The sequence below is a fragment of the Ruditapes philippinarum genome, unplaced genomic scaffold, assembly GCF_026571515.1.
Source record: "Ruditapes philippinarum isolate M1 unplaced genomic scaffold, ASM2657151v2 ctg1113_1_1_1_1, whole genome shotgun sequence".
Taxonomy (NCBI): Eukaryota; Metazoa; Mollusca; class Bivalvia; order Venerida; family Veneridae; genus Ruditapes; species Ruditapes philippinarum.
Genome location: NW_026852241.1, coordinates 159396 through 186350, shown reverse-complemented (window position 1 = coordinate 186350; position 26955 = coordinate 159396). Strand labels below are relative to the sequence as shown.

At 30.6% G+C, this 26955-nt stretch overlaps 1 protein-coding gene and 1 long non-coding RNA gene across 2 annotated transcripts; both read left to right on the top strand.

The window, feature by feature from the left end:
* Positions 1-1088: 1088 nt before the first annotated feature.
* Positions 1089-23660, top strand: LOC132753815 (uncharacterized). The gene is made up of 5 exons (XM_060744354.1): positions 1089-1228; positions 17708-17815; positions 21993-22337; positions 22578-22661; positions 23446-23660. The coding sequence occupies exons 1-5, from the start codon at positions 1177-1179 to the stop codon at positions 23658-23660; spliced, it is 804 nt and encodes a 267-aa protein (XP_060600337.1). The 5' UTR covers positions 1089-1176.
* Positions 23661-23889: 229 nt separating this feature from the next.
* On the top strand, positions 23890-26825 carry LOC132753761 (uncharacterized). Its single transcript, XR_009629011.1, has 3 exons — positions 23890-23970; positions 26349-26378; positions 26781-26825. It is a non-coding gene; the product is annotated as an uncharacterized LOC132753761 (long non-coding RNA).
* Positions 26826-26955: the final 130 nt, after the last annotated feature.

Sequence of the window (26955 nt, the reverse complement as noted above, 5' to 3'; positions counted from 1 at the left end):
ATATGCATCAGACTGAAACCAGTTATATGACGTTGGTACAGGATCACCTAAAGATCATTCCTGTGAAGTTTTGTGAAAATCCATCCAAGGAGATGTTGTTAAAAGAAATTGTGAATAGCGACGAAAAACGGACACACTGCCGTCACAAAAGCTCAAATCTTGGCATTTTGTGCTCAGATGTGCTTTGAAAATGACAAATAATTTACTAAGTAGAACTAACGTTAAATCATACTAATTGATCTGAATTTCTTATTGTATCTACAGAAAGTATATAAGTATATAATGAAAAGAAAATTGCGTGAGTGTATTCCAAATGCGTTCCCTTGTTTTCTATGACCCTGCATCTTATAGCAATCAATTCAAAATTACAACCAATCGGAATAACACTGTAAGTCTTTATTTTTTTTCATTTACATGTATTTGAAATATTTGTTTTGATTCTACAGTTTGCGATTTTAATGGAATCATTGTAACAAACGCTGCAGGACGATTTGAACATTTTGTATTACTGTTTGTTTTTCTACTGAGTTACAGTATCCCAATATATTAATAAAATATAAATACTCCGACAAAATGACTCTCAGCGGTAAACATATGAAATGTTTGATTAAAAAAATGTTCAATAAAATTACATGTGTGTGTGTGTGTGTGTGTGCGTTTGTGTGTGTGTGTGTGTGTACAATTCACAGCGCCATTGCACAAGTATATTTGTTGCTCGTACAATACTACCTTATGAAGTAATTCAAATGATTAAATAAAACATTAGCGCTTGAATAGAGAACGGGGCTATTTCTGTTGTGTTTTGTGGTAAAGATGAATATATTATTTGGCGATTTATATATTTATTTCACCACTATTACCAAATTTAGACATAGATACACAGCTGCAGTCATGTAGATAGGAAATAAAAATATCATAAATATATTACATTATAAAACGCACCCAATTATTTTCATTAACATATATATTTTATTATTCAATATGGGAAGAGCATTTACTTTATATTAATGAATTATAGATTGCTAGGAAATGGCATTAACATATGGTTATAACGAGTCATATTTAACTCTCACTTGGATGTGATTGATCGACGCAACAAGTTACGCCGCAGATTCATTCGACTTTTAATGTAATATGCCGGATTGAATGTGAATTTAACATTCATATCAAGTCATCATGGCTTTGAAGTGGTTTTTTATCTTTATTTTTGTCAGCTATTTGAATACAGGTAAGTCGTTTATAATATTAATTAAATAGTTTGAGTTAAGCATGTAACAGCCACCGGAAAATCTTTGCACCACCGGAAAGGTTGCAAACTTCACTATCATTTATTCTTGCCCGAAACATTTTAAAATCATTTCATATGATATATTTAAGGTTAATTAGAAATAACTGACTTAATTTAATGTTATTTTTCTTTTTTGTAGCTATCAAATTTTTTTTTAATTGTCCGGGCGGATTTTTATGTAATCCGCCCGGACAGCATAATTCTAGAAGCTAGAAAAATTGTTTAGCATGTATCTTTTAAGTATATAATTATAAAGGCTTAAGGTGACAACGTAGTCAATTATCACTAAAATACCAAAATTAGATTTTAAGCTTAGTAGATGTATCAACCTTTTCTGAACACATCCGTGAATTAATTTTGGAAGCAGTTAGTCCAGAAACTATGTTTTTAAACGTTTTAGAATGATACCTTTACCATTTTTATCTGCTATGAGCGTAACCTGTCAATTATCGACATCGCTACGCCCCCTGTTGAGGCATAAATGAGGGAGATCGATAATTATTATTATAATTGTCATTATTATTATTACGTGTCGTTTTCTATTTAATTCATTATGCCCCTTTTACATTGAAAGCTACTATTTTATATTCAAATTCATTTCTATATATGCATTTGTCATGATTTTTATTCAACGTAATGCATGTGTAGATGATGAACTATGTTTAAATATTATTAACGATATGTTCTGTTCTGTTATGATTTTAAAACAGCGTGCCATCCAAAATGAATGTAGTCATATTTCTTGATCGATGACTGTTGCACCTTTCCTCGGATTATATGTATAACGGAATATTATTATTTAAATGCCAATTAATCAAGATCGGTTGTATTTTGTTACAATAATTTAAATATCGCTGTCCCCATACTTAATTTTAAACTTAGTTTCAAGGTTTAAAAATTGTCTAGTTGTATAACATGAACTAAAAATGTAACCTTTTTTGTAGTTATTTACATGATTAATGCAATGTCTGTTCATAAAAATTTAAACAATGTACTACAATATCTTTTGAACATGAATGATATAACGCCTTTTTTGTTTATAAAAACACTTTACTCTTTAGATCGCAGCTTATTATGTTAACACATATACATACACATTGATTATGTCTGGGACAAATAACAGTTATATGCGGTCCCAGGTTATGTAAGCTAAAAAGTGATATGCTTTGCCTGGTGACAACATGGCGTGATTGTAGTTATTCTTTCTAAAATTACTGTCATGATAAGTATCAGCAGGCACATTTGAACTTAAAAAAGCAGCGTGAATAAAGTCATTCTCATCCAAAGTTAATAAATTAAAGTGATAGTATATTTTCATTCACTGACAGAGTAAAAACGAATCAAAATCTGACATTTTTTATATCACTCATATTAATGAAATATAATGGTCAATCAACCACATCATGTTCCTTTGATTTTTGAGTATTTTGTTATAATGCATAATTTTGTTCATGGTGTATAAAGAAAAGTCTGATTATGACTTAAAAAAACAACATACAGGTCAACTCAGTTTTATCTTATAAAGCGCTTTCCTGGTTGATCCTTTTTTGTATTTTATTCACTGTTGACTTGTTTTTAGTTTTAAATTGCTTACGTAACATATTTAAATCAACCTCCACCGCTCCTGTAAAACTTTTAACAATATTACTGTATGATGAATTTCTATTATTGAGAGGGTTGGTCTCAGTAGGCAACGTGTACACATGGGAGAAGCCAAAAGTCATATTTGCCTAGCCAGATTTTTTATTTTACACCTACCAATCAAGAGTGATAGGTAATTTTGTGTATTATAAACATTATTCCATAATATTCATGAATGAAATTTAAGAAAACAAATTATTGAAAAGAACTCTGAAATGTTCAACGTCATTTCTAACCGATCTTTGAATTTAATTTAATTGAAAAATATAAATTTGAATTAAAATTATCGGTCGTCATAAGCTAGGGAGCGTGCGCGATATTTTCGACGAAAAGTTAAGTGTTTAGTTTTAAATGAATGAATGAATGAATGAATGAATTGATTTCATAAATCAATTCAATGCTGTAATAAACAATTCGTCAACTAGAAGTTAAATTTTATCAATAAATTGTCATTATTTATTAATAAGCCTGAAAGGTCTCTGGCCAGATTATGTATTTTGATATGTATTTAAAAGACCAGTTTGAGTTGGTTAACAGAATTAGTTTAGATCCAAAGTTGGTATAATATAATTCAGCATAAAATAGTAGTATACAAGATATTAACCTTATCCCTCATATAGACGTGTTATGACGGCTTTTTGTCCCCCCCCCCTTTTGAGGCCTCAAACAGTGAACTTAATGCCATATTAAGGCCCCAAACACAGTTTTTCTTTTGAGAAATGTTGTTGAAAAAAGTGACCACTTTTTCGGCGCCGCCCCCATCAAAATGGTACATCAGGGGGTTGCCAGAAGGGGGATGTGCCCCCTTCTGTTTGGGGTTTGATCAAGGAGCGCGGTAGTTCCCTCATCGCCAAGAAAATTTTGGTCATGTGACGGGCTAAAAAGGACCTCAGGTCGATCTCAGGGTAACTGATAACCGACGCTGAAAAGCCTTTTACTTTATCTCAATTCATTGAGAATTTGCAGCACTTTGAATTCAGTTTTGATGAAAAAAACAATGCAAAATAGTGATTTTTCGCAATTTTGAGACGTCCCCCCGTTGCCATGGTAATAGGAAATTTACAATTGAGCATGCTGTTGTTACAGAGGCTATGGTCCAGTCAGCATTTGTGCCAAATTTCATTAGTATTGAAACATCTTGTTTTAGTTTCATAGCAGTTTGAACTTGTAACAGGAGGCTTTTCAATGAAAACGGCCATTTGTCACAATATGCTCATGGGGTAAAAGGTTAAAGATCAAAATATGCAACGCTGGTATGCTGAACTGCGTGTATCTAGAAAATTAGAAGTTGATAAAGAATAAACTGAAAAATAAGAATTGATTTTGTTATGAAAAAATGTTAGTATAATATATAATATAAAATTAGGTATATAAAAATTTACTAATCATTTAAAAAAGAAATTGAAATACTTTCTAGTTTTCTGTTTAGAATTTTCTCTCCTTTTTTTTTGTTTTCAAATAATATTTATTTGAAAAAAAAACTTTTTTTCCCCCTGTTATTTCCTGTACTTAGTCAAATCATACTTTTCTGTACTTTGTAAATTTACTTGCAAAATTAATTAATGTACTTTTATATACAATGTTTATATTAAATTATAAACTGCTAATAATAAAACTTGGCAATAAATGTGTAAAATATGTATGCCGATACTATATATGGCCTGACATTACTTAATACGTAGATTTGAAATTAAAACGATTTAAAAAAAGTGTTTTAAGATGTTCTGATACATGTAAACAAAGACGATTTTGAAAGTCGTTTTTTTCCGTAACGCGAAAGGCAATTACCGCAACCCTTTTCATTGATTACGAAGGAATGTCCTTACTACCTTATATCTTTCGCAAATAATAAATATTTATTGTATTTATACGAGGCGTTATATATTTTTCTTTGTTTTTGAAACAGACTAGATAAGGTAAATAAAATTTCCAATTTTTGTGTATGTGCTGTAAGTAATTAAAAGAGTCCAATCAAAATTTCTAAAGTATATTTTAAACGATATGAAACGATCCACCTCAAATTATATGGTGTACGGACAAACAGGCTGCCTGCCGCTATATATTGATATAAATGAAAGAATAATCATCTTTTGGGCTCGTTTAAAAAAGCACGATGTAAATAATTATGAAAGAAATTGTCGTCGCTATTGTATAATATTACATATAATCTTCAAAAAAAAAGTGAAAATAATTTGACAAAAACTATTTCTTGAGATTGCAAACTTAAGACAATATTTTATAAATTGCGGTTTATTAAATATATGGGATACACAAAATTTCGGAAACGAGAAGTGTTTGAAATTAGCAATAAGACAGAAACTAAAAGATATTTTTCTAAATTATTGGTATTCTTCGAAACCTGGTACTTGATAATAATAAATAATATTTATTAATTACATTTTAAAAGTTATAGCATATTAATAAGTGTTTTACTTCATATTTGATATTTTTAGTTACGTAGTTATTTCCACGTGTGTGCTAGTCAGACATTGCCCCTGTGGGAGCCCGTCAGTGCCATTATTAACACCCAAAGGTGCACTAGTAAAACTAGAAAAACATTAAATATTTAAGCAACGGCAACTTAATTTTCAATTAAACATGAACGTAATATCGAAATATTTTTTAACGACATGAAGCTTTTAAAACATCATTAACTTTTAATTTAGGTAATGCAGGTCATATCTGGTTAGGTTTCAAGTCTTACCAAAACTGTCATGATCATATAGAGACTTTCCAGTTTTATAAGTAAAATGTGTTCCGTATCCCTCCATAAAGTATATGTGTTCCATATCCTTTTTAAAGCACTGTGTTCTATAGCATTTCAACTTGATGAACTAATGCTAAAACAGCAGTGCATTAATGTTAAACAACAGCAAGAGCAAATCATAAAAAAATGATATATTTATCTATAAAACAGTGAGAAAAAACAGGCCCAAGTGTTCTCGAATAAATAGATAAAATACATAGATTTAAGGAAAAAAACAACACTTGCATTATAAGTTATAGCAAATTTTCATAACAGTTACTCTTTCTTCATATCTCATTCAAAATGACAGAAAATTTGGGTGTACCGTATCCTTTTAATGACAGTGTGTTACGTAACATTTTAGCATAACATTATGCAAATATGCTAAACATCACTGCATTCACTAGATACATTGGACTTAGTAAATCTATAAGAAATAAGCATTCTATTTTCTAAAAAAAAGTCAAAAAATTAGACGACTTACTAGAAGTCACTTGTTGTGATAAATGAGTGTGTACCGTTCCCTTTCGAACCGGCTATGAAAAAAACTGAACTCGAATGCTCTCAAAAAGCATTCTGTGTTTTTCAGAATTTTGATTTACCATGGCAATCTGATATTTTTATTGGTACTCTGTGTCTTATTTGATCAAAATTGATTGAGTAACAGTAAAGTTGTTATTAAAAAACATACCTGAATCGGGTAAAAAATCTGCTTGTACCGTTCCCGATTCACGTGGAATGGTCAAATTGAAAATAGTCGAATTTAGAGTTGCATTTGTTATTACTCTATATGCATTTTCATCATTTTATATCTATATTTTATTACCTAATTTTTAATATTTATCAATCATTTTTTAAAAACTTCTCACTGACTGTGTTATTGTGAAAGCACAAATTTTCGTGTGGTCTGAATGCGTTATTCAGAATGGAAAGTTTCTAATCAGGGGCAGTACATCAATAACTATTTCATAAATTTTCAAATCAAGTTTAAACCTTCACATTTTTTTCATCAGCATAACCGTCCATAGAAAACAGATTTTTTTTTTTAAATGGATATTGGTATGGGTCAAATCTTTTTCCTTTGTAACAATAGCCCCTGTCTGAATTTATGGAAAACAAAGATCCTAAATACACCTTTTTTACACAAATGCTATTTTGTAAGATCTATATTTTCACAAATCATGAATTTTTTATATATAACAATGATTTCACCATTAACATGGGCTTATCTTTTCACACTGCTTTGATTTTGGACATTTGCTGATATAACAAAAAGATGAAACAAAAAAGTTTACTTACTAGATAATTATTTTAGCTTTAGCTGAAACAAAGTAAGATTTATAAATTAATTAGAAATACTTCAAAATAACATTCAACATATATATCACTAAACCAAGAGGTTCATAATGGCCCTGACACGCTCAACTAAATAATTATGGAAGTGTGATTTTAACAATTTTCATAGACAATCATAAGTTGATGCTTCATGCAAAACATCAAAGCTGTAGTCCTTTTGGTTTTCAAAAAGAATTTGTTAAACTTTTCCTTATATAAATCTATATAAAACCCCTTGGGTGGGGTCAATTTTGACCCCAGGCACATAATTTGAAAATTTTCATAGACTACCATAACATGATGCTTAATGCAAAATATCAAAGCCCTTGGCCATTTGATTTCAAAGAAGAATATTTTTAAAGTTTCCCAAATTAAACAATCTTATATATTAAAAATACATATGACGATGCTAAATGCAGAGTATGTATGTTCGGCATCGGAAGTTATTTCCGCTTGAAAAAAATAACATAAGTGATCTTCCTTATTTTAGCTTGTTAGAATCGAAATAATATCGATCTAAGAGGCGTTTATCGGTTATCTAACACCAGTATTGTCGTTCTGATGCAAAAAAATCACCACTGTGGCATACGGCCCTCGTGGTCAATTCCTACGCATTAAAACTCCAAACCGGTGTTAAATATCAAAAAAAGATAAATATAGAATCCTTAAAGAAAGCCCTACACGGCAAAATTGAAAATATTGCAGGCTCGGTTTGATTGAGCCTGTTCATGGACGGTACTGGAAAGTGCAAGTTACCGTCCACGCCCCCTAGCACCGGCTTAAGCAGAATTCAACATTTAAACGTGAAATAGTAAAATTTTGAATTTAGAAACATCCGCAGATGTGTTCATACAGCGGTTATCATGGAACCTTCAACGTGACACTTCCGTGCCATTCCATGAACAGCGGCGTATGGTCCCCAAGTAATAAAAAGCGTGTGCCCTAAACGAGAAAACAATGGGCGGAACTAAATAAAATGGAATTTTGAAAGGGGATCAGAGGTTATGAAGCCTGCGTATCACAGATAAGACGTCAAAAGACAAATTTAAAAAGCAGGCAACATATCCTAAGGGTGATTCAACATTATTCAAGTAGGAATATTGGAACCACCCAACTAGAAAATGCCGAAAAGTTGAAACTAAAAATACCACAAGCACAACAATAATGTCATGCTGAACGATCTTCAAGGATCGAAAATATAACATCATTGATTAAATGTACGGGGAGACTTTTTACAGCCGCCACACGGCACAAATAACACGGATGTGATCATAAAATAGATAAATATAGAATCCTTAAATAAAGCCCTACACGGCAAAATTGAAAATGTTGCAGGCTCGGTTTGATTGAGCCTGTTCATGGACGGTACTGGAAAGTGCAAGTTACCGTCCACGCCCCCTAGCACCGGCTTAAGCAGAATTCAACATTTAAACGTGAAATAGTAAAATTTTGAATTTAGAAACATCCGCAGATGTGTTCATACTGCGGTTATCATGGAACCTTCAATGTGACACTTCCGTGCCATTCCATGAACAGCGGCGTATGGTCCCCAAGTAATAAAAAGCGTGTGCCCTAAACGAGAAAACAATGGGCGGAACTAAATAAAATGGAATTTTGAAAGGGGATCAGAGGTTATGAAGCCTGCGTATCACAGATAAGACGTCAAAAGACAAATTTAAAAAGCAGGCAACATATCCTAAGGGTGATTCAACATTATTCAAGTAGGAATATTGGAACCACCCAACTAGAAAATGCCGAAAAGTTGAAACTAAAAATACCACAAGCACAACAATAATGTCGTGCTGAACGATCTTCAAGGATCGAAAATATAACATCATTGATTAAATGTACGGGGAGACTTTTTACAGCCGCCACACGGCACAAATAACACGGATGTGATCATAAAATAGATAAATATGGAATCCTTAAAGAAAGCCCTACACGGCAAAATTGAAAATGTTGCAGGCTCGGTTTGATTGAGCCTGTTCATGGACGGTACTGGAAAGTGCAAGTTATCGTCCACGCCCCCTAGCACCGGCTTAAGCAGAATTCAACATTTAAACGTGAAATAGTAAAATTTTGAATTTAGAAACATCCGCAGATGTGTTCATACGGCGGTTATCATGGAACCTTCAATGTGACACTTCCGTGCCATTCCATGAACAGCGGCGTATTGTCCCCAAGTAATAAAAAGCGTGTGCCCTAAACGAGAAAACAATGGGCGGAACTAAATAAAATGGAATTTTGAAAGGGGATCAGAGGTTATGAAGCCTGCGTATCACAGATAAGACGTCAAAAGACAAATTTAAAAAGCAGGCAACATATCCTAAGGGTGATTCAACATTATTCAAGTAGGAATATTGGAACCACCCAACTAGAAAATGCCGAAAAGTTGAAACTAAAAATACCACAAGCACAACAATAATGTCGTGCTGAACGATCTTCAAGGATCGAAAATATAACATCATTGTGTTAAATATCAACACCGCTAAGACCAATATTATTTCTTAAGCAAAATTCATAATCATCAATTTTTATGGAGCATAATGAAATAATAAAAACATTATTCATCAAGTTTTATGCAGAATAATGATACATTAGAAACCTATGAAACAATGGGATTTTGTCCGGGTAGGTAAGGGCATTTTGTCCAGTCTTGCAAAAACATAAAGGGATTATGTCCACCCATGGATGGGATTTTGTCCGGGTGTGTAAAGGGGATTTTGTCAGAAGGGAATTACGTCTGTACAGCATGTATAAGCTTTCAGGACGGGGTTGTTTCAAACATTGGTTAAAATTAACCAATGGATAGTTTATCCACTGGTTAAATCCAGTGGATAAAATTTAAAAATTGTTCGACAGTTGGATAGTACCCTGGCTACCTAACCAATGGACTGTGTATTTATCCGCTGGTTAAGTACCACAATGCAACAGGGCCGGTAAGTGTTTCTTGAAACAAAATGATCAATTTATTGATGAATATTAAATTTTTAAGAATCAGGAAGCTCCGAAAGAATTAATTTGGCATATTTTGTGCTTTCATGTTTCTTAGACACACATAAGAAAACAATTTCAAAAACAACACTTTTCAAATTTTAATTGAAATTACTTCCATTACATGGGTAATATTCTTACTAAGAAAATGAGTACTGACACTTGTATGTTTTATTAAAAAATAAGTTATTACTGTTTAACTGAATTTTCTGAACTACAACAACAACAAAATGAGTTTGAAAAAGGGTTCTAAAAGCACATTTTTAGACATGTTTCAAATTAATCCTATGCATTTCATATGAAATGTTTTAGTAAAGATAAAAATAAACATAAATTTGTAAGAAAAATCTGGTTTTAAACAAGTTTTAATGAGTTTTACTGTTTTCATGATGATGACTTACTACTGGTTAAGGGCATTATCCGGTGGTCATAGGACTGGTTAAAGTTAACAACTTGATAACGCATTTAATCCGTTATATAACTTTTGAACAACAGAATTTATCCAACACACAAATTTTAGCCAGTGGATAATGATTTCAACCGTTGGTAATCACTAACCAATGTTTTGAACAACCGGGTCCTGAACGCTTATAATTCAATTGTGTAAAAATGGATATATCTTTCTAGATGAAAAAGTGTATTGGTATAAGACATATTATTTTCCTGATAAAATGTATTTTTGTTTTCAATTAATTGTTTTTATACAAAGAATTTATTTGGTTGTTTAAATTTATTTATTCTTACCAAAGATATAAATATTAAAGCATATTAATTAAAACTACATCATATAAAATTGTATTCTATAACATTCTATAATAATGGTACTTAACCAACCTACCTTTATCAATTATCATGATTTTTATACGTATATACATAATTGAAAATGTGTATAATTTGATTTTTTAATTATTTTATGGTCATATAAATGCAATATTGTGATTATCAATGGCAACGGATATATACAATCATTTTTATGACATGCTTAAGCTTTTCGGTGGTTTATAGAAATATATCAGTGATATAAAACTTGTAATTTCACTGTTTTAAAGAGTGAAAATATCAATTTGAATTTTAGCCCCTTACGTTGTTTCAGTGAAATACCAGCGGGCACAGTACTGGGAACTAACTTAATAACGTGATGTCTTTTTAAGACGTTTCTTTGCATATATTAAAAAGAAAATTTGTTTACTTTAGTGTAAGATCGAAATATATTTCCCCTTGTGAACACCAAAAGTTCATATTTCACTCATGGCTACGCCACTCGTGAAATATACCTTTTGGTGCCCACTCGGTGAAATATATTCCGATCTTACACTGAAATAAACAAATATCCTCTATATAATCCATTTGTGTAATGCATGATCAACACAACATTTGTGTATTGTACCTTATTATGTAATCGCTATTAGCGAAGACCCCTCTTAAGATATCTGTTCACACAACATATGACACTGATTACATTATCATGTTGATCATGCTGGTCATAATTGTTATATTATACAATAATCGTAATATCTATTTTAATATGTATTCTACATCTTTCATGAATTAAGTTTTCTTTTTCTTTTTGTGTGTGTTTTATGTGTTATTTTATATACTGAGTTGTTACGTTTACTCTTTTTATTACATATTGACCGATAATTATAAGGAAAAAGTCAGTAAATTATGGGTAATCTTTCAATATATCATATACATTATTCTTAAACCATTTACATGTGAAATTCACTTTATTACTTTTAAATCAATTGAATAATTGAATAATAAAATCTAATTTGTAAATAAAAATAATTCCTCAGAATCTTTATCAAACACGAATAACAAATTAAATGTTTCAAAGTTGATTGTGTCATATAAATACCATAAAGATGTACCTTTTTATTCAATTATTTCACATACATGTATTTATTGATTTTATTTCATGTGACAAACATTTTTCATTTTTGAAAAAAAAACTTGTCTAATTAACAATATCGAATAAAATATCTACTTCAAAACCGGGAGGGACCGGGCAATAAATGTTTGATGCTATTCGCCGGTCTGTAGTAAATCACTGTCAAATAGACTGGGAGAGACCGGGAATAACAAATAGGAGACCGGGGAATAGTACACCCCTTATATGAACTTGAACTTTTTAACCTTTTACAAAAATAAATATTTGCCATATAATTATGTTAACTAGCATCTAGACTAGCAGAACAGGCTTTCTGTTTTTTTTTCCAGCAGATTTTGTCTAAGATCACCAAATGTCGGTCCTTTATACTAAAACAAAAACAAATGACAAACATAATGGTCAAAAAAAGACATTTACCAAAATGAAATAATGGTCAGTGACCAGAATATTTGTCTGGTGTCAGTGACAAAATTATTTGGTCATAATGATTAAGATACTGAATTGATCATTGAGTCATTTTTGCACGAACAGCTTTCTATAATATATAAAAAAAACATTAAATAATCATTATTTAAAATCAATTAGATTTACTTTCGCACTTTTGTGTTGCGTAAATTACAACGATATTTTCCAGACGGCAACGATTTTACGGTCGCTAGGTAACCATGTATATACTCCCATAATTGGTATCAGGCTATTCTCTCCCTTACCAGATCCTCGCCTGACGTTTCCTCTCTGACGGTTCTCTCCCTATTTTGGGGAGAACCGTCTGCATATTTGCAAATAAGCAGACAGTTCCTCCACGTTTTTATTTTTATTAATACATTTATATTGAAGTATTAAGATGTCAAAAAAATGGGTAAGTTTATCATTAAATTAATAAAAGAGAGGAAATATATTCTATTGAAGTATTTAGATGTTTATTAAATGGGTAAGTTTATTATTAATTGATATTTTTTTAATTAGAAAAAAAAATCATAGAACTAGTTTGACAAGATTTTGATGCTCTGCACATGACTTACTTATAGAAGAAGGAAGACATAGAAATATAGAACGAAACCTTAGAATTTGTAACAAATGTTATATGAATGTCATTGAAAATGAATATCACATCCTCTTAGTTTGTCTGTTTTATAGAGAATTACGTATAAATGTTTGCCAAATTGTTATTTTTATTAGCCCTATTTATCTAAGTTTAAAAATCTTCTTTACAGTTCTCAAAGCAGTACTTTTATTAAGCTAGCTAAATATATATATAACAATTGGAAACACGATATCAAGCTTACATAATAATTATGATAGTAAATATCATTTTCTTATTAAGAAAGCATAGCAATTGGAGCCCATTACTACACATATTTGTCTTTTTAAACAGGATTTTCCTCGTCTTTTCATTTGCACACCAAAGATAGTACCTATTCATGTATTTGTATTTCACGTCTTTCCATATTGCATCCATAATTGTTATTATCACCGTTTTTATGATGTTCAAAATATGTAATTGTTATTATCACGCTTTTTTATTGTTCAAAATATGCAGTGTTTTGTCTTGTGTTGCCATAATACTATATGTATTGGCGATAAACATTGTAGACATTGAATTGAACTTCAGGTGTATATCAATCACTGTCCAACAATCTTAATCTCTCACAATGAAGGTGTTGATAGGATCAAATTACGTTAAAAAGGTGTTAAATTTACACTTTCCAGATAAATATAAAACATAAAATGCACTTAGTATTGAAAACATTCTTTTAATGATCTTCATTAAGAAATTTTATAAGATAAAGTTAAAAAACTACAATGATAAGTTATAAAAAGAAAGCATTGGTCCGTGTCTGTGCCGTGAGTTATAAATAATTCAGTGATTAATTTTTTTTTTATTATAAATAAAATGAGAACTCAGTTTCATCTGGTTTTGATGTTTATTTCATTTATAACTTATGCTGTTATCATGATGCAAATCAAATGTGGGTTCATTACCCTAGACAAGGTTCATTACTCTAGAATGACCATTCCAAAATTATTCCACTTTGAAGTCAGAATTTATGTGAACAAATGTGTTTTTTAAGAGTTATTTCCTCTTTGATAATTTTACTTTACAAACTTCAAATTCTTTTTGCTCTTATCATTTTAAAAATGATAAAACAATATTTTTGAAGGGATTGACTTCAGATTTCAAATTGGTGTCTTTTCCATATAAGCGTAGGAATGTCTGTTTAACATTTTTTACAAGGTCATATGCATATTATGTTGTGCAAAAATACAGGAGATATTTATACCATAGATGATTTTCTTTAAGTTTTGTCTTCCTAACGTCCAGTTTTTTTAATTAGTCTAACTTCGATGTATCCTGTGAGAGCTCTTGTTATTCTGATCTGTCAGATCAAAAAATTTCAAAATCCTAGACTTAAGTAACTTTTTACAGCATATTATTTTTTGTGCTTTTTTATATTTTTTATTTCTATTTTTTTTTGCAAACTTTTGTGTTGAAAAAATTACAGAGCTGTCATTGATAGAGACAATATCAATTCGTCGTTGATATTTTTTTGTCGATCAATAATCGATAATTATTTGAATGTCTATAAATTATGAAAATCCACTAAAAACAGATACAAAAGCAAGTGGCCACTTCCAACACTAAGCTGTTGTTTTATAATGTACACATTTTGATGATGACAAAATATTGTAAGAAAAAAATCATGCAAAGGTCCATTAGAGATGGAACAGAACATATTTACATGAACAGAACATGTATTGTACTAAAATGACTTTAACAGGAATGAAAAGGTTTTATATACATGAAAAAGAGTATTAATCGATATATCGGTGTATCGCCGATATGTGTCAACCGATATCGATGTATCGTCAGTATGCTTTGCACTGAATCAATGACAGCTCAAAAAATTAAAACATCAATAATCACTATTATTAGGTAATTAGGTCATCGAATGGACTGTAGGAAAACAACATTTACACCTGCCAAATTAAGCAAGTTTCGGCTAAAATTTGTGAAGTTTTCGAATGGTGTATGTCTTTGATGGAGAGTTTATACCAGGCATTAATTTAGGGCACTAAATGATGGTTAGTCACAAATCAATTAGAATAAGGCATACTATACATGTTCTTATATGTATCATCACCAATGTAGTTGTCAATATCGCAACATCAAAATAATAATCTTCATCACCATGATCTTTATCATCTTCATTATAATCAACGTCAAAATGATTTTAACCGTTTTTGTTTCGCCTTGAAAAGGTCGACATGTAGGGGTTACTTTTTTCAGCGGCGTCGTTGTCGGCGGCGGGGTCCACTAAAGCTTGTTCTGAGCATAACTCACTATAAGTCGGATGACTCCAAACTTGCAATTGGTATGCATGTTTTTTTAATAACTTGAAGTGCAGTGCATAAGAACCGGTACCATGCGCTTTTTTATTTCTTAGTTATTGCCCTTTGTTAATTTTCATACTTTAATTTTGCCCGGGCCCGGGCCATTTCTCCTCAGCTATAAAATCTATGGACTTGAATCTTCATAGGATGATAGATCTCATTAAGAAAAAATGCAGTGCGTAAGAACCGTTACTCTGCAGTTTTTATTTTCGTTATCTTTCATAATGTAATTTTGTCTGGGCCATTTCTCATGAACTTTAAAAGCTATGGACTGGAAACTTCATAGGATGATAGATCTTATAAATAAAAAGTGCAGTGCACTTCTTATTTTTTGAGTTGCTGCCCTTTGTTAATTTTTAAACTCTATGTTTGTCCGGGCCATTTCTCATAAACTGTAAAAGCTTTGAACATGAAACTTCATAGGATAATGGATCTTATTGAGATGATGTGCAGTACACAAAAAGGTACTCTATGATTTTTTAGTTATTGCCCTTTGTTGCTTTTTATCCCGTCCATTTTGCCTAAACTATAAAAGCTATGGACTTGAATCTAAATCATAGGATGATAAATCTCATTAAGAAGAAGTGCAGTGCACAGGAACAGCGACACATCCGACTCGCAGAGTTCTAGTTTTTAGTAATCTTTATTATTATTTCACACAATATCAAATGCATCTTGAACATGTTGGATTCAGCCTATTTATTCAGTTCTTTATGGTCCCTGAAGGCTTTCTTTTGCATTGCTGTTTTTTGCATTGTTATATCATTTTGCTTTAATTGATGCATGAAGTGTTTTTAGATGGCTTTTGTGTTTTCGGATCTTAAACTATCATGGCTTATATCAGCCACTATATGCATAAACAATTTAATGCGCTGTACTTGTACATGATTCAGGAATGCGAAACTGCTTTAGCAAAAATAATTAAATGTTAGATGTTTTAATGTTTATTATTTATTCACAAAAGCAAATTTTGCTGTTTTCATAAAAAAGTTATAGCTGCACCGCATTGTCAAATATTTTTTTCTTCATTATTTTGCAATGTTGTTTTTCTCATCTTTGAGCATCTTTTATCGCTCTATAAAATCACTGTTTGGAGTTTGGATGCGAGGAATCATATCATGAGGGCATTTTTAAAACAATATGTTTGATAAGAAAAAAAAATTAAAATAGAATATGATGAAGTCAATTATTTCTAATTTATCTTAGATATATCGTATGAAATGGGTTTTAAGCGTTTAGGACAAGTATAAATGGTAGAGAAAATAACGACATTTCCGGTGGTGCAAAGATTTGCCGGTGGCTGTTTTGTAACAATTTGTAACTTATATCTTGCCGGATGGTTTAAAAATTACAATTCTAAACATATGGCTTTCATTTGACTCGTTCCTATTCATTTCTTTGACAAGTAGATATTCAGTATTAGTGCATTTTTGTATATACATGTATGTCAGAATATATTGAGTGTTAAATACGCATTTTTGTTAGCAATGTTTTTTTTCTTCAATTCAATATTATAACAAAACATAAAAAGCAAACACAGTACTGTTATTTTCATTTAATGCCTACTTACTACGAAAGAAGTAATTTTCCCGATGTTGTTACTGAAGTGTTTGTAAAAGACCAATGTTAAGAACATTGCTGTTTCGAGAACGTTGCGAATACAAACGTAGTTCGATTTTATCACATTCTGATTAAAATCAGCTCTTAATAACGCTCCGCTGTTAGATCTGACCATGACCCAATACGAAATCATTCCTGGTGGCGTTCTTCGGCGACTTTTCATGATTTTGAAAGCGATGTCGTTTCTTATTTAAACATGGGAAAGCCAATACTGAGGTAATTTTAGTAGGTAATTTTCACGATTTCGAGAACAAACATGTCGTTGTCCATCAAGCCGAGAGTAAACTGGCAAAACAATCTTGCTCATTAAAACTTGTTTATAATTTCAAGTTAAAATGTTAAAATTTTCTTCAAACATTTTTTTTAAAACAAAAATCAGCAATTTGTTTAACCTCCAGCGATAACGATATTTTGATACTTCTTCCAATGCCTATGTAAAACACCGCATGGCTAAAATAGCTAAAATAAATCCAAATCATAAAGAAGGCGAAACATAAACGGCCGTAACTAAGGTGATGTCAAATTTAAAAAGAAAATATATGAAATTGTGATATCTTTATCGAGAGATATGCCATATATGATAAAATCCAACAATTATTTTGTATGTGAACTAATATATTTTCATTAAAGATAATATGCACGAACTAGCAAAATGTTCGGTAAAAGTATATCAGTCGTAGTGTTTAATATAATTATCTTGCTTTCGTTGATATCCAGGTTTTTCCTATTTCTCAATAATTCTGTACTTACAGTTTTATCACCAACAAGCATAATTAATTCTGCATTTGATGTATTTCAGTGTCTCTTCAACCTAAGGTTGTTTATACACCAACTGAGTTTCCATACTCAAAATGTTTCGAAAATGGTACGAACGGAGTGAATTGTGAAAAGCTTAATATGAGTTACGGTAAGTAATATCACAAAAATGAAAACATTATCCCCGCATGCGTTGGTCTTGTTTCTGATATATTTTTTGAACACTTTTACAGTTAAGATGAAGGAGATCAGAAAATCTTATAATTCAGTTTTGCTCAGTTATGCAAAATTTTTGACTTCCGAATTTTTAAGTCACTTTCGTTCTTAAATAAAATGTCTTTTTCTAAAAATATATCCAAAATACAGGCTTTACTTTCAACTACATGTTCACTATAAAACTTAATATATATTTTCGTACTGGCAGTCATTTTTCATTTCAAACTTGAAAAATAAGGGACATTTTTTAGTTAGTGACAACTAACGGCAGCCTGTTTTGATAAATAAGTCATACCTGTGCAAAATTACTATTAGAGTCATTTATTTATTCACCATGAACCTCAAAACACTTTTCCAAGATCAGTGTCCATTCCGAAAAAGTATTCTTGAACTGTTCTTTGTGTACTAGTATACTGTTTATACACTGTTAGAGAGCGCTTCCGACGGGACAAGGGGTTTCGAACCGGCGTCTGCGATGGCAAGATTTGATGTATGGATTTGACCAAAAGTCACAAGGAGGGAGGTCAGGACTATAAATGGGATGTAGGAAATTGTTTTCATTTTTTCTTTTCCTTTTAATAAGCTTATCTCCTCCACGGTATATTTTGCATTTTCATCAACTATGGATTTGACAGTGCTTATGTTTTTATTAGAGGGTGATCAAAACGGTGATCATCCTTAACATTTGCTCTGCCTTCCTTTAAACATTGACACCCACCTGGTAATGTGTACGATATGGAGCATAAACGCTTAAACGTAATTACCGAATAACCCACGAATTTTGCAATAAGCTCTTTGCTCCTCTCTCAATGCACTATGCAACTGCGCCATATTTAAACTAGTATACAAAACCATGATCTGCTAAAATTACTAGTATATTAATCGTGCGAAATAAGCTGTTGGTTAGAAAAGATAATATTTTCAACGATATATTGTACATGTACTTTCATGTGCAAATCATGGTGAAATAGAGTTGTTGCCACTAATTAAACTATGTCCCTCGTACTTGTTCAATATAAAGTGCATGTAATTCTGCTTTGCATATTTGCAGACATGTTCTTATTTCTTCTTTAATTTGTTTGTAATGTCCAGAAATGAGAATAAACTAGACATGTTGTACGGGAAAAATCCGTTGTTTCATAATCCCGCGAGTCATGGTTGCATGTTTATGTGAATGATGCTGCAGAGATTTGAACGCGAGATTTATAGTTTCTGTTATAAATGTTGTAGAGCTTCGAGTCAAAGAAATTAACATACAAGTCTATGTAGGTGTCATTGCTACTTAAAGGTACGCTGAATTGGATTTGGCACTGTCCGAGTATTTCATATATGCTTCAGAAAATGTCTTTGTATTTTATATATGCTAAAAAATATGTCATTGCACAACAAATTTGCTAAAGTTAATGTCCATTCCGTGTTATTTTTAACACAATGCCATTGTACTTATCATATTAAAGTAAACGGGACTCAATTGATTTATTTTTACTTGAATTTACTTAAAACAGTTTTACCAGATTTATGTTCCATTTGATGTAGGTCTAGACTTATAACTTGTTTACAAAATTTCAGATCATTTGCCAACTATATTTTTCAAGAATAATTATTTTGATTGCGAAAAGTGACCTAAAATTGAAAAAAAAATGGAACGCTTTTCACTTAAATCGGACTAAGAATAACACAAAAATACGATTCTAATTTTATTTCTTAATTATCTGTCTGTTTTTAGTGTCCGACCATATCTATGTGAGCCATTCAAATGTAATATCTTTATGCTTTTGAGCCTCAATGGAGTTCCTTTAATGTCATTGTACTTTCATGTTTTCTAAAGTTAATGTCATTGTTTTTCTTTTATACTTAATGAAAATAAATTTTATTACACGTTATTTATGCTCATGCAAATGTTATAACTGTATTTCATTTTGAAGATTATTTGTTAAAAAGGAAATATTAAACGTTTTACGTCGATGAGAATTTTTTAATCATCCTTCTTATGAGTTTAAAACACTCTTTTTCATGTAGGTATTTACCAACATCTGCACAAATATATCAGGTAGCGTGGTTGTCAGTAATTATAGTATTTACAGAATTCAGTAAATGTGTGGTATCATACGTAACACCGAAACATATTTAAAACATCCATTTGCAATGTATCAAACTAAATTTTTGACAGGGTATTCTCTGGGTTTTTACTGGCAATTGTCATAGTGATATACAGTTTGAAGGTTTCTACATATAACGTTGCCACTCTTCTGTTATTGTTTTCTTTTCTTGACATCATACATCTTATATTTTACGATCAAACTTCTTTTATATTGACCGATGTAACAACCGTATCTTTACACAAACAAAAAGACATTTAAAATGCTTTTCCATTTTTGTAATATTTTCAATTCCATTTTTTATTCTTAAGTCTCAAAAGTAGTCATTTTGGTTGTTTCTTTTCAGCAAGTTGAATATTATATTTTTGAAAATGACAATTTTGACTTTTCAGTAACGTATTTAACTATCCGCCATAAAACATATCTATAGATATTAATGATTTTTTTTTATTTCTACTGTAATTAAAAAAAAATCTGCAACTTGGAGGGAACATTGCATTAACAATTGCCTCCCATGTACAGTTGCAAAATAACAGACTAAAATTTATCTTTGTTTTACAAGCTTTAAGGTTTTCATTTCTTGTAAGTGTTACTTTATCATGCAAACCGTGAAATACTCGCTTCCTGGTTTACTTGATCAAACAGAGATGATAAGTATAATGACTTGTCAAGTGTCCTCAAAACAACTTGATTAGACATCTTATTCATACTGTGACATTATATTGTAGGTTAACTCATATATGTGTTAAGGTTAATTTTTTTGAAATATAACAAAATAAAATTTATGCACAAAAAACACTTATTACAATCAAAATCGACAAATAAATAAAATTAACACTTTCTTCTCCACGTTCATGTGATTTTTTCATCGGATATTGATATACCGTTGATGTGTTTCAGGACATGCAAATTCAAAGACAATTTGATCATTTTATATATTTTTTATAGAATTATGCAAAAAGGTCCTTTTTCCAGGTTATGTTTAAGTTATTTTAAAGTTTATTACGAAACAGAAGTATTATATACATAGGATTGCATATTTTAATATAATCAAAAAGCGCTTGGAAAAAGGAGTAATATATCAGCAACATTAAGCTTTAACTACTTGTAGAAACTTAAACAACAATTATCTGCTTGTAGTATGTATTTTATGTTGCAATCTCAGTCATAAATTATTGTACAGCTACATGTTAAATGAATGTTCAAAAATTGATATTACAAATTAAACACACGTTGTTAAATTGCCGGAACCTGATAAAATGCAAGATCCTAGTAGAGGGTAGTTTAAAGATATAACAAAGACATATTTACAAATCATTTATAACCCATAAATTTTACAGAATTTACTGACAATATAGTAAACATAGAAATACCTTAAGATATGAGAACCTAGTATTGCTAAAAACTTGAGTTATTTTTAATTTATTCGCTGAAAATGAGTCTATTTACGCGTGTTTTTTTTATTTGAATTGCAAAACAAGTGTGTTTTCGTTAGGTATTGTATTATACTTCAATTTCTGGACATTAAAATTGACAACAAAAAAGTTCGGAGCATTTTTGCCCTCGAAACATAATAAAAGCAATATTAAACTATCGTCATCACAAAATGGTCAAATTGATTGATTGATTGGTTGACTGATTAATAGATTGATTGATTGATTTATAAAAGATACAAATAAAAAGTAACGCACAATATCTATTTTTTAACTTATTCTACCGAAGTGAACATTGATTCCTTTGGATGAAATTTAAATAATTGAGTTACTTTACATTTTACATAAAACATTCATTTGTTAAATTTGTTGAAGTTTTCACAATTTTTTTTAGGTTATATAATTCACATTTTAAAACATAGTCACAGAAATATAGGTTGTAAGGTTATATTAATTAGTTTTACCATTACTCTGCTTCAGATGACTCTGACCAGAAGAAACTAGACAATTTGCTTTCTTTATAAATTTATTTTGAAAAGTTTTTAAATTTAAATATATCTACATTGTTACCTGTTTACAGAAAGACAAGAGAAAGAGAGCATGTGGCCACCAGGGCCATACGCAATACCAATGTGTAAATATGGCTGTCCGGAATCACAGTCTCGGGGCTGGTCGAAAGGCATTTTAAAGGTCAAGATGGTAGAATTTAGTAAACATTCAGAAAGTGTCCCTATAGTGTTGGATAGGAATTGGGAGCCCAATTCCTCATTCATAAACGATGACTATTTTAAATCGCCGCATCGAATGAAGAATTGGACGCTTTTTTACTTTTGCGTGAAATTCCGAAATGACACTGCACTTGATAAGGGACACTGGATTCCAGGAAACTACAGCATTTATAAGATCGGATCTTCATGTCCCATGGGTATATATCAATTATTGTATACTTGAAAACAATTTTAAGTTCTGATATCTCTTATCGTTTTCTTTTCTAATCTGGAATCAAAAATTTCGAGGTTTTATGTTCATATATCACTTTCATCATATTCCATCAATGGTACATTTGAGCTGCTTTGTTTATCATTATAGGTACTAACAAATACAGATATATCTGATATACAGTATATCCAATTATACCACGGTATCTTTATATCATTTTTTCTAGAATTTGAAGAATCCACCCGAACATTTTCTGTCACTGAATTTGTGTCACATGGTAATGTTCCAGTTATTGCAGTGAGTGAAGAAGGTTCGTGGGTAAAATTATTGTAATTTTTTGACTGTCTGTACTGTTCAAAAAAGCTATTAACTAACCAATTTTGGGTAAAAAATGTATATAAAAGTAGATTTGAACAATATATCATACTTTTGATAGTTCTTAGTATTGCATGATACCAAACCCTGTTACATCTTTAAATGGACGAATTATTTAACAAATTGATGCCGGTTGTGTTTTCAGTACTTATCGTTGAAAGAACATTATCCCTTTGAAAAAGTTAAGCTTTCGTTTTGTAGGAAAGACAAGTATGAGCTTCATGATATGTTTATGGATTTAGAACATGCTAGATGCTTATTATCGGAGAAAAATAGTATTGAATTGAAATAATTTATGATTTGAACAAAGTGGTATTTTGACTTCCATACAAATACGTATTCACTGTAACTGTACTTAATGCTGAAATGCAAACAAAAAGTAAGCAAAAGATAATTCTGGTATTAGAAAAATGAGTAACATTTTTTAGAAACTGTACCTTGACTTTAAAAAAAAATGTTTTGACAAATAAAACATTAGATATTGTAGGCTTTATTTGCTGAAACTTGTGCTGGGGGAGGCGGCGTGGGCGGTAGCTTTCAATAATGTGATCACAACTATCGTCCATGAACATGCTAAGTAAAATCGAGCCTGCAATATTTTAAGTTTTGACGTGCTGGGCTTTCTTTATGGACTCTGTTTTTCTTTTTTTTAGGACTACTGCTTTGCTATTGTCCAGAATGATTACAAGACAAAATATAAAATGTCTGTACTATTTCAGGACAATCTGAAATGTTAACTAAAATCATCAACATTTCAATATGTAAAAGAAAGAATTCGGCTGACATGGGATACGTTTATACAAATGAAACATTTAAATTGTTGGAGACTGATTTCATTCTCGAAAAGGCAAAGGCTTTTATTTTTCTATCAGTATTAATTAGAAGTAACTTTAACATCGGAAATCAAATAAATAAAAGGCAAATTACTAAGTAAATTAGTATAACATTACACAGTCAAGAAAAAACATATTTGAACGTTTTCTTTATTTACAAACTCATATACCATCCTGGTCTTGAAATTAATACATGACTGTGTAATGAAATCATATTTTTAAAATCCTTTATACAATTTTGCCATATATCAAATGATGCACTGAACTTGTTTTTTTACTATATCAGTTGAAAAAACAACATATCTCGAATACAATAACCTTTATTTTGACAGGAAGCAGATACAAATTGCTCCCAGTTCAACGTATCAACGGTGTCTCAGGGAGTGACTCACTGTTTCTATAACCCAAAAGGTAAATAAACTTTATTCAATGTTGAATTCTATCTTAAATATAATATTCTTTAAATTTCGTGTTTAATATTTGGTTGTCAGTTAAAGCTACATTTTATAATATATAGACATATTTTGCCGTCGGCCTAAATAGCAAAGCAGTCTACACTTTTATTAATCTTTTGATCAGTATGGTTGTAAAAACTATCAAATCCTGTTTGAAAGGAAAAGCCCCTGGTAAAACTATAGTTAGTATACGTATTTTAACATGCAAAATGAAGACTGTGTATGCGTTATGTCACAGTGTTAGACTTTTGAAACATCTTTTGTTATACTAGGGATTTTCAACGAATAAAATTATGAAACATTCGTTATATCATACGGAAATATACCGTTAAATTCTGACTGATACTAAAAGGCAGGTTTGTTGATTTTCTGTTGATGTTCGGATGGCCAATAGGCGGAGTTACACATGTAAATAGGAAATGTACTCTCGAATTAGCCACAATGAAGTTACTGATTTATAAGGTTATCTCGACACAAAATTAAGAACGGGAATCGGTATGAAACCCATTGTAGCTATTTCTGTTTTTATGAAATTTTGGTGTTTATTTTTTTTGTAAGTAGATCTTTTATAAAATAACCCTGTTTTGATTCTACAATGTTCAATGAACAAATATTAAAAGTTAATTTTGTTATGTAAATCTGTTCAAAAGCTATTTGGTTGTGATTTAGCATTTTCTTGTAAAGGCCCACTTTGGATTTTCTAGTCTCTGGTTGGTCAGTTTCTACACTCGATATTAAAATACATATTCCCACATGCGGATATGTTATTGTTGCTATATCACATATAATGAAAACAATATGAATAAATAAATTAACTTAAATTATATTTTGCGGTTTGGCACCATATAAAACTATTTCAATGATTCATTGTACGTCTGTTCAACAGGCTAGTTAATACACGGTATTAGGAAGATAAACATGATGACAGTGTATATTAATTTTAATTGCCATTAAGATAATTACACATGTGTTTGTCTTATGATCATTAAATATATAAATTATTATTTCAGCCGCCAAGAAAAAACTTATTTTTTTGTCATTACGAAGAAGCGTTGTATTTTTTTTTATAGATATAGGTCCATTCAATACATTTGTATTTCAATAACTCTTCAGCTTGGGTTGCATTTGTCCCCAATCTTCCGCTTAACATGTTTCTGTTATCATATTCTTACAAAATGCCTAGTTAAATGAAATCTATTGAACAGTTTTAACTTTGCACATATGTCTTTATGAAAACGTCCTTAATAAAAAGAAAGTTCAAATAACAAATGTACATGTATCTTAAAATCTGACGTTCCCTTATTATATCAGTAACATTCTTGTCCCGCTTCATCGATATAGAAATCATGACTTTGGGTAAAAGATATTCATGTTTTAAAAACCGTTTTAATTTTCTTAATTTTAATTTATTGTTGACAATTTTTGAGAAAATTATGAGACACTAAGATCGTAAATGGCGGCTTACATTAAATTAAAATAGCATAATTATTAATATTGTTAAATTGATGGAAAATGTAAATGGATATGCACACGTATAAATGCTATATCCATTATCTCATATCACAATTCTGAGTACAAGAAATCTTACATTTTGAACATATAAGCATACAAGAAGTGAAGAAGTACCTTATTGAGTTATTTTGAAAAATTACTTTTATATGTCACATTACATTAGGAGATACAATATAATTTAGATTTTTGTTGAGGTTAAATTAATAAAGGTACTACCGTTTTAACACATTTGTTTCCAAAATAGTTGTCGTTGATATCGCGAGTTGCTTGATTGCTTTGATAGATCTTACATTTATTTTTGCATCTGTTCTTAGGAAGTGACCACGAAGGCCATAGTCGCGAGTGGTAATTATTTCGCAAAAAACGACAAATCGGTATAAAATAGCCGATAAACATGGCTCAGACCAATACTATTTCTATTCTAACAGGAACAAAATAAGGAAGGTCACTGACGCTATTTTTAAGCGGAAATAATTTATACTGCCGCTTTTACTATTTGATTGTTCTTGTCCACATCCTACTGTCGCTGAAGTATAGTAAAAATAAAAGATTTATTAAGAAAAATCACTTTCTTTACAGACTTGATTGTTTTATTTTTACATCGGTGCTTTATCCCTGCGTACTTCTATACAGGCTGGCTTCTATATCTCTACTAACGAATAGTCTAAGATACTTTAAATATTAATAATATTAACGGATCTGAAAAAAATTCTATGTGAGATAATTTTAACCATTATATGAGCCATTAACCATTATATGAAAAGAAAACTTTTTCAAGATTTCCGTACTTACGTTTCAAATGTTTTCTTTAATTGTTTCCAGTCCAAAACAGTGACTATGAAACAGCAACAGGTATGTCAAAGTAGTTATCTTAAACATCTTCTTAAAAGTATTTTCAGTAAAACATGAAATTCAATATTGTCATACACATATAAAGCACCATTATTAATGTTGAATATTAGCCAGTTTTCTTTTTGAACAATTATTTTCAGATTATTAAAAGTTTACCATTGCTATCATTCATTTCATCAAATTCGTATCTAAAGTATTTTGATAAACAACATTTTACAAAAACATTATTCAGACATTCAAAATCAAATCAGTACAATACGATGGACAAAATGATATACTGCAGAATAGTGTAATGCTAATTGTGAACAAAAATATAGACACTATTAAGATACAGAATTCAAATAATTTATAAATTTTATTCTAAATCTAATTTACTTAGCTAAGTTTTTTTTTAAATTTTAGAGTTGATTCTCAATCAACGAACCCTCTACAAACTGCAGCAAGGTAATATTTAACTTATTGTCTTGAAGACATATATAATTTACGTTTGCAGGCGTTATTAAATGTGTTACTGTCATATGTATTGCTGAACTTTAATCTAATTACAATTTTTGTTCTTAAATTTTCGCGAAATAAT

Excerpts from the sequence above, each read along its gene's own strand:
- LOC132753815 (XM_060744354.1), top strand. The coding sequence starts at position 1,177 with ATGGCTTTGAAGTGGTTTTTTATCTTTATTTTTGTCAGCTATTTGAAT. Across the intron at positions 17,816-21,992 it reads AAAGCTTAATATGAGTTACG|AAAGACAAGAGAAAGAGAGC; the intron begins GTAAGTAATATC and ends ACCTGTTTACAG. Across the intron at positions 22,338-22,577 it reads CGGATCTTCATGTCCCATGG|AATTTGAAGAATCCACCCGA; the intron begins GTATATATCAAT and ends CATTTTTTCTAG.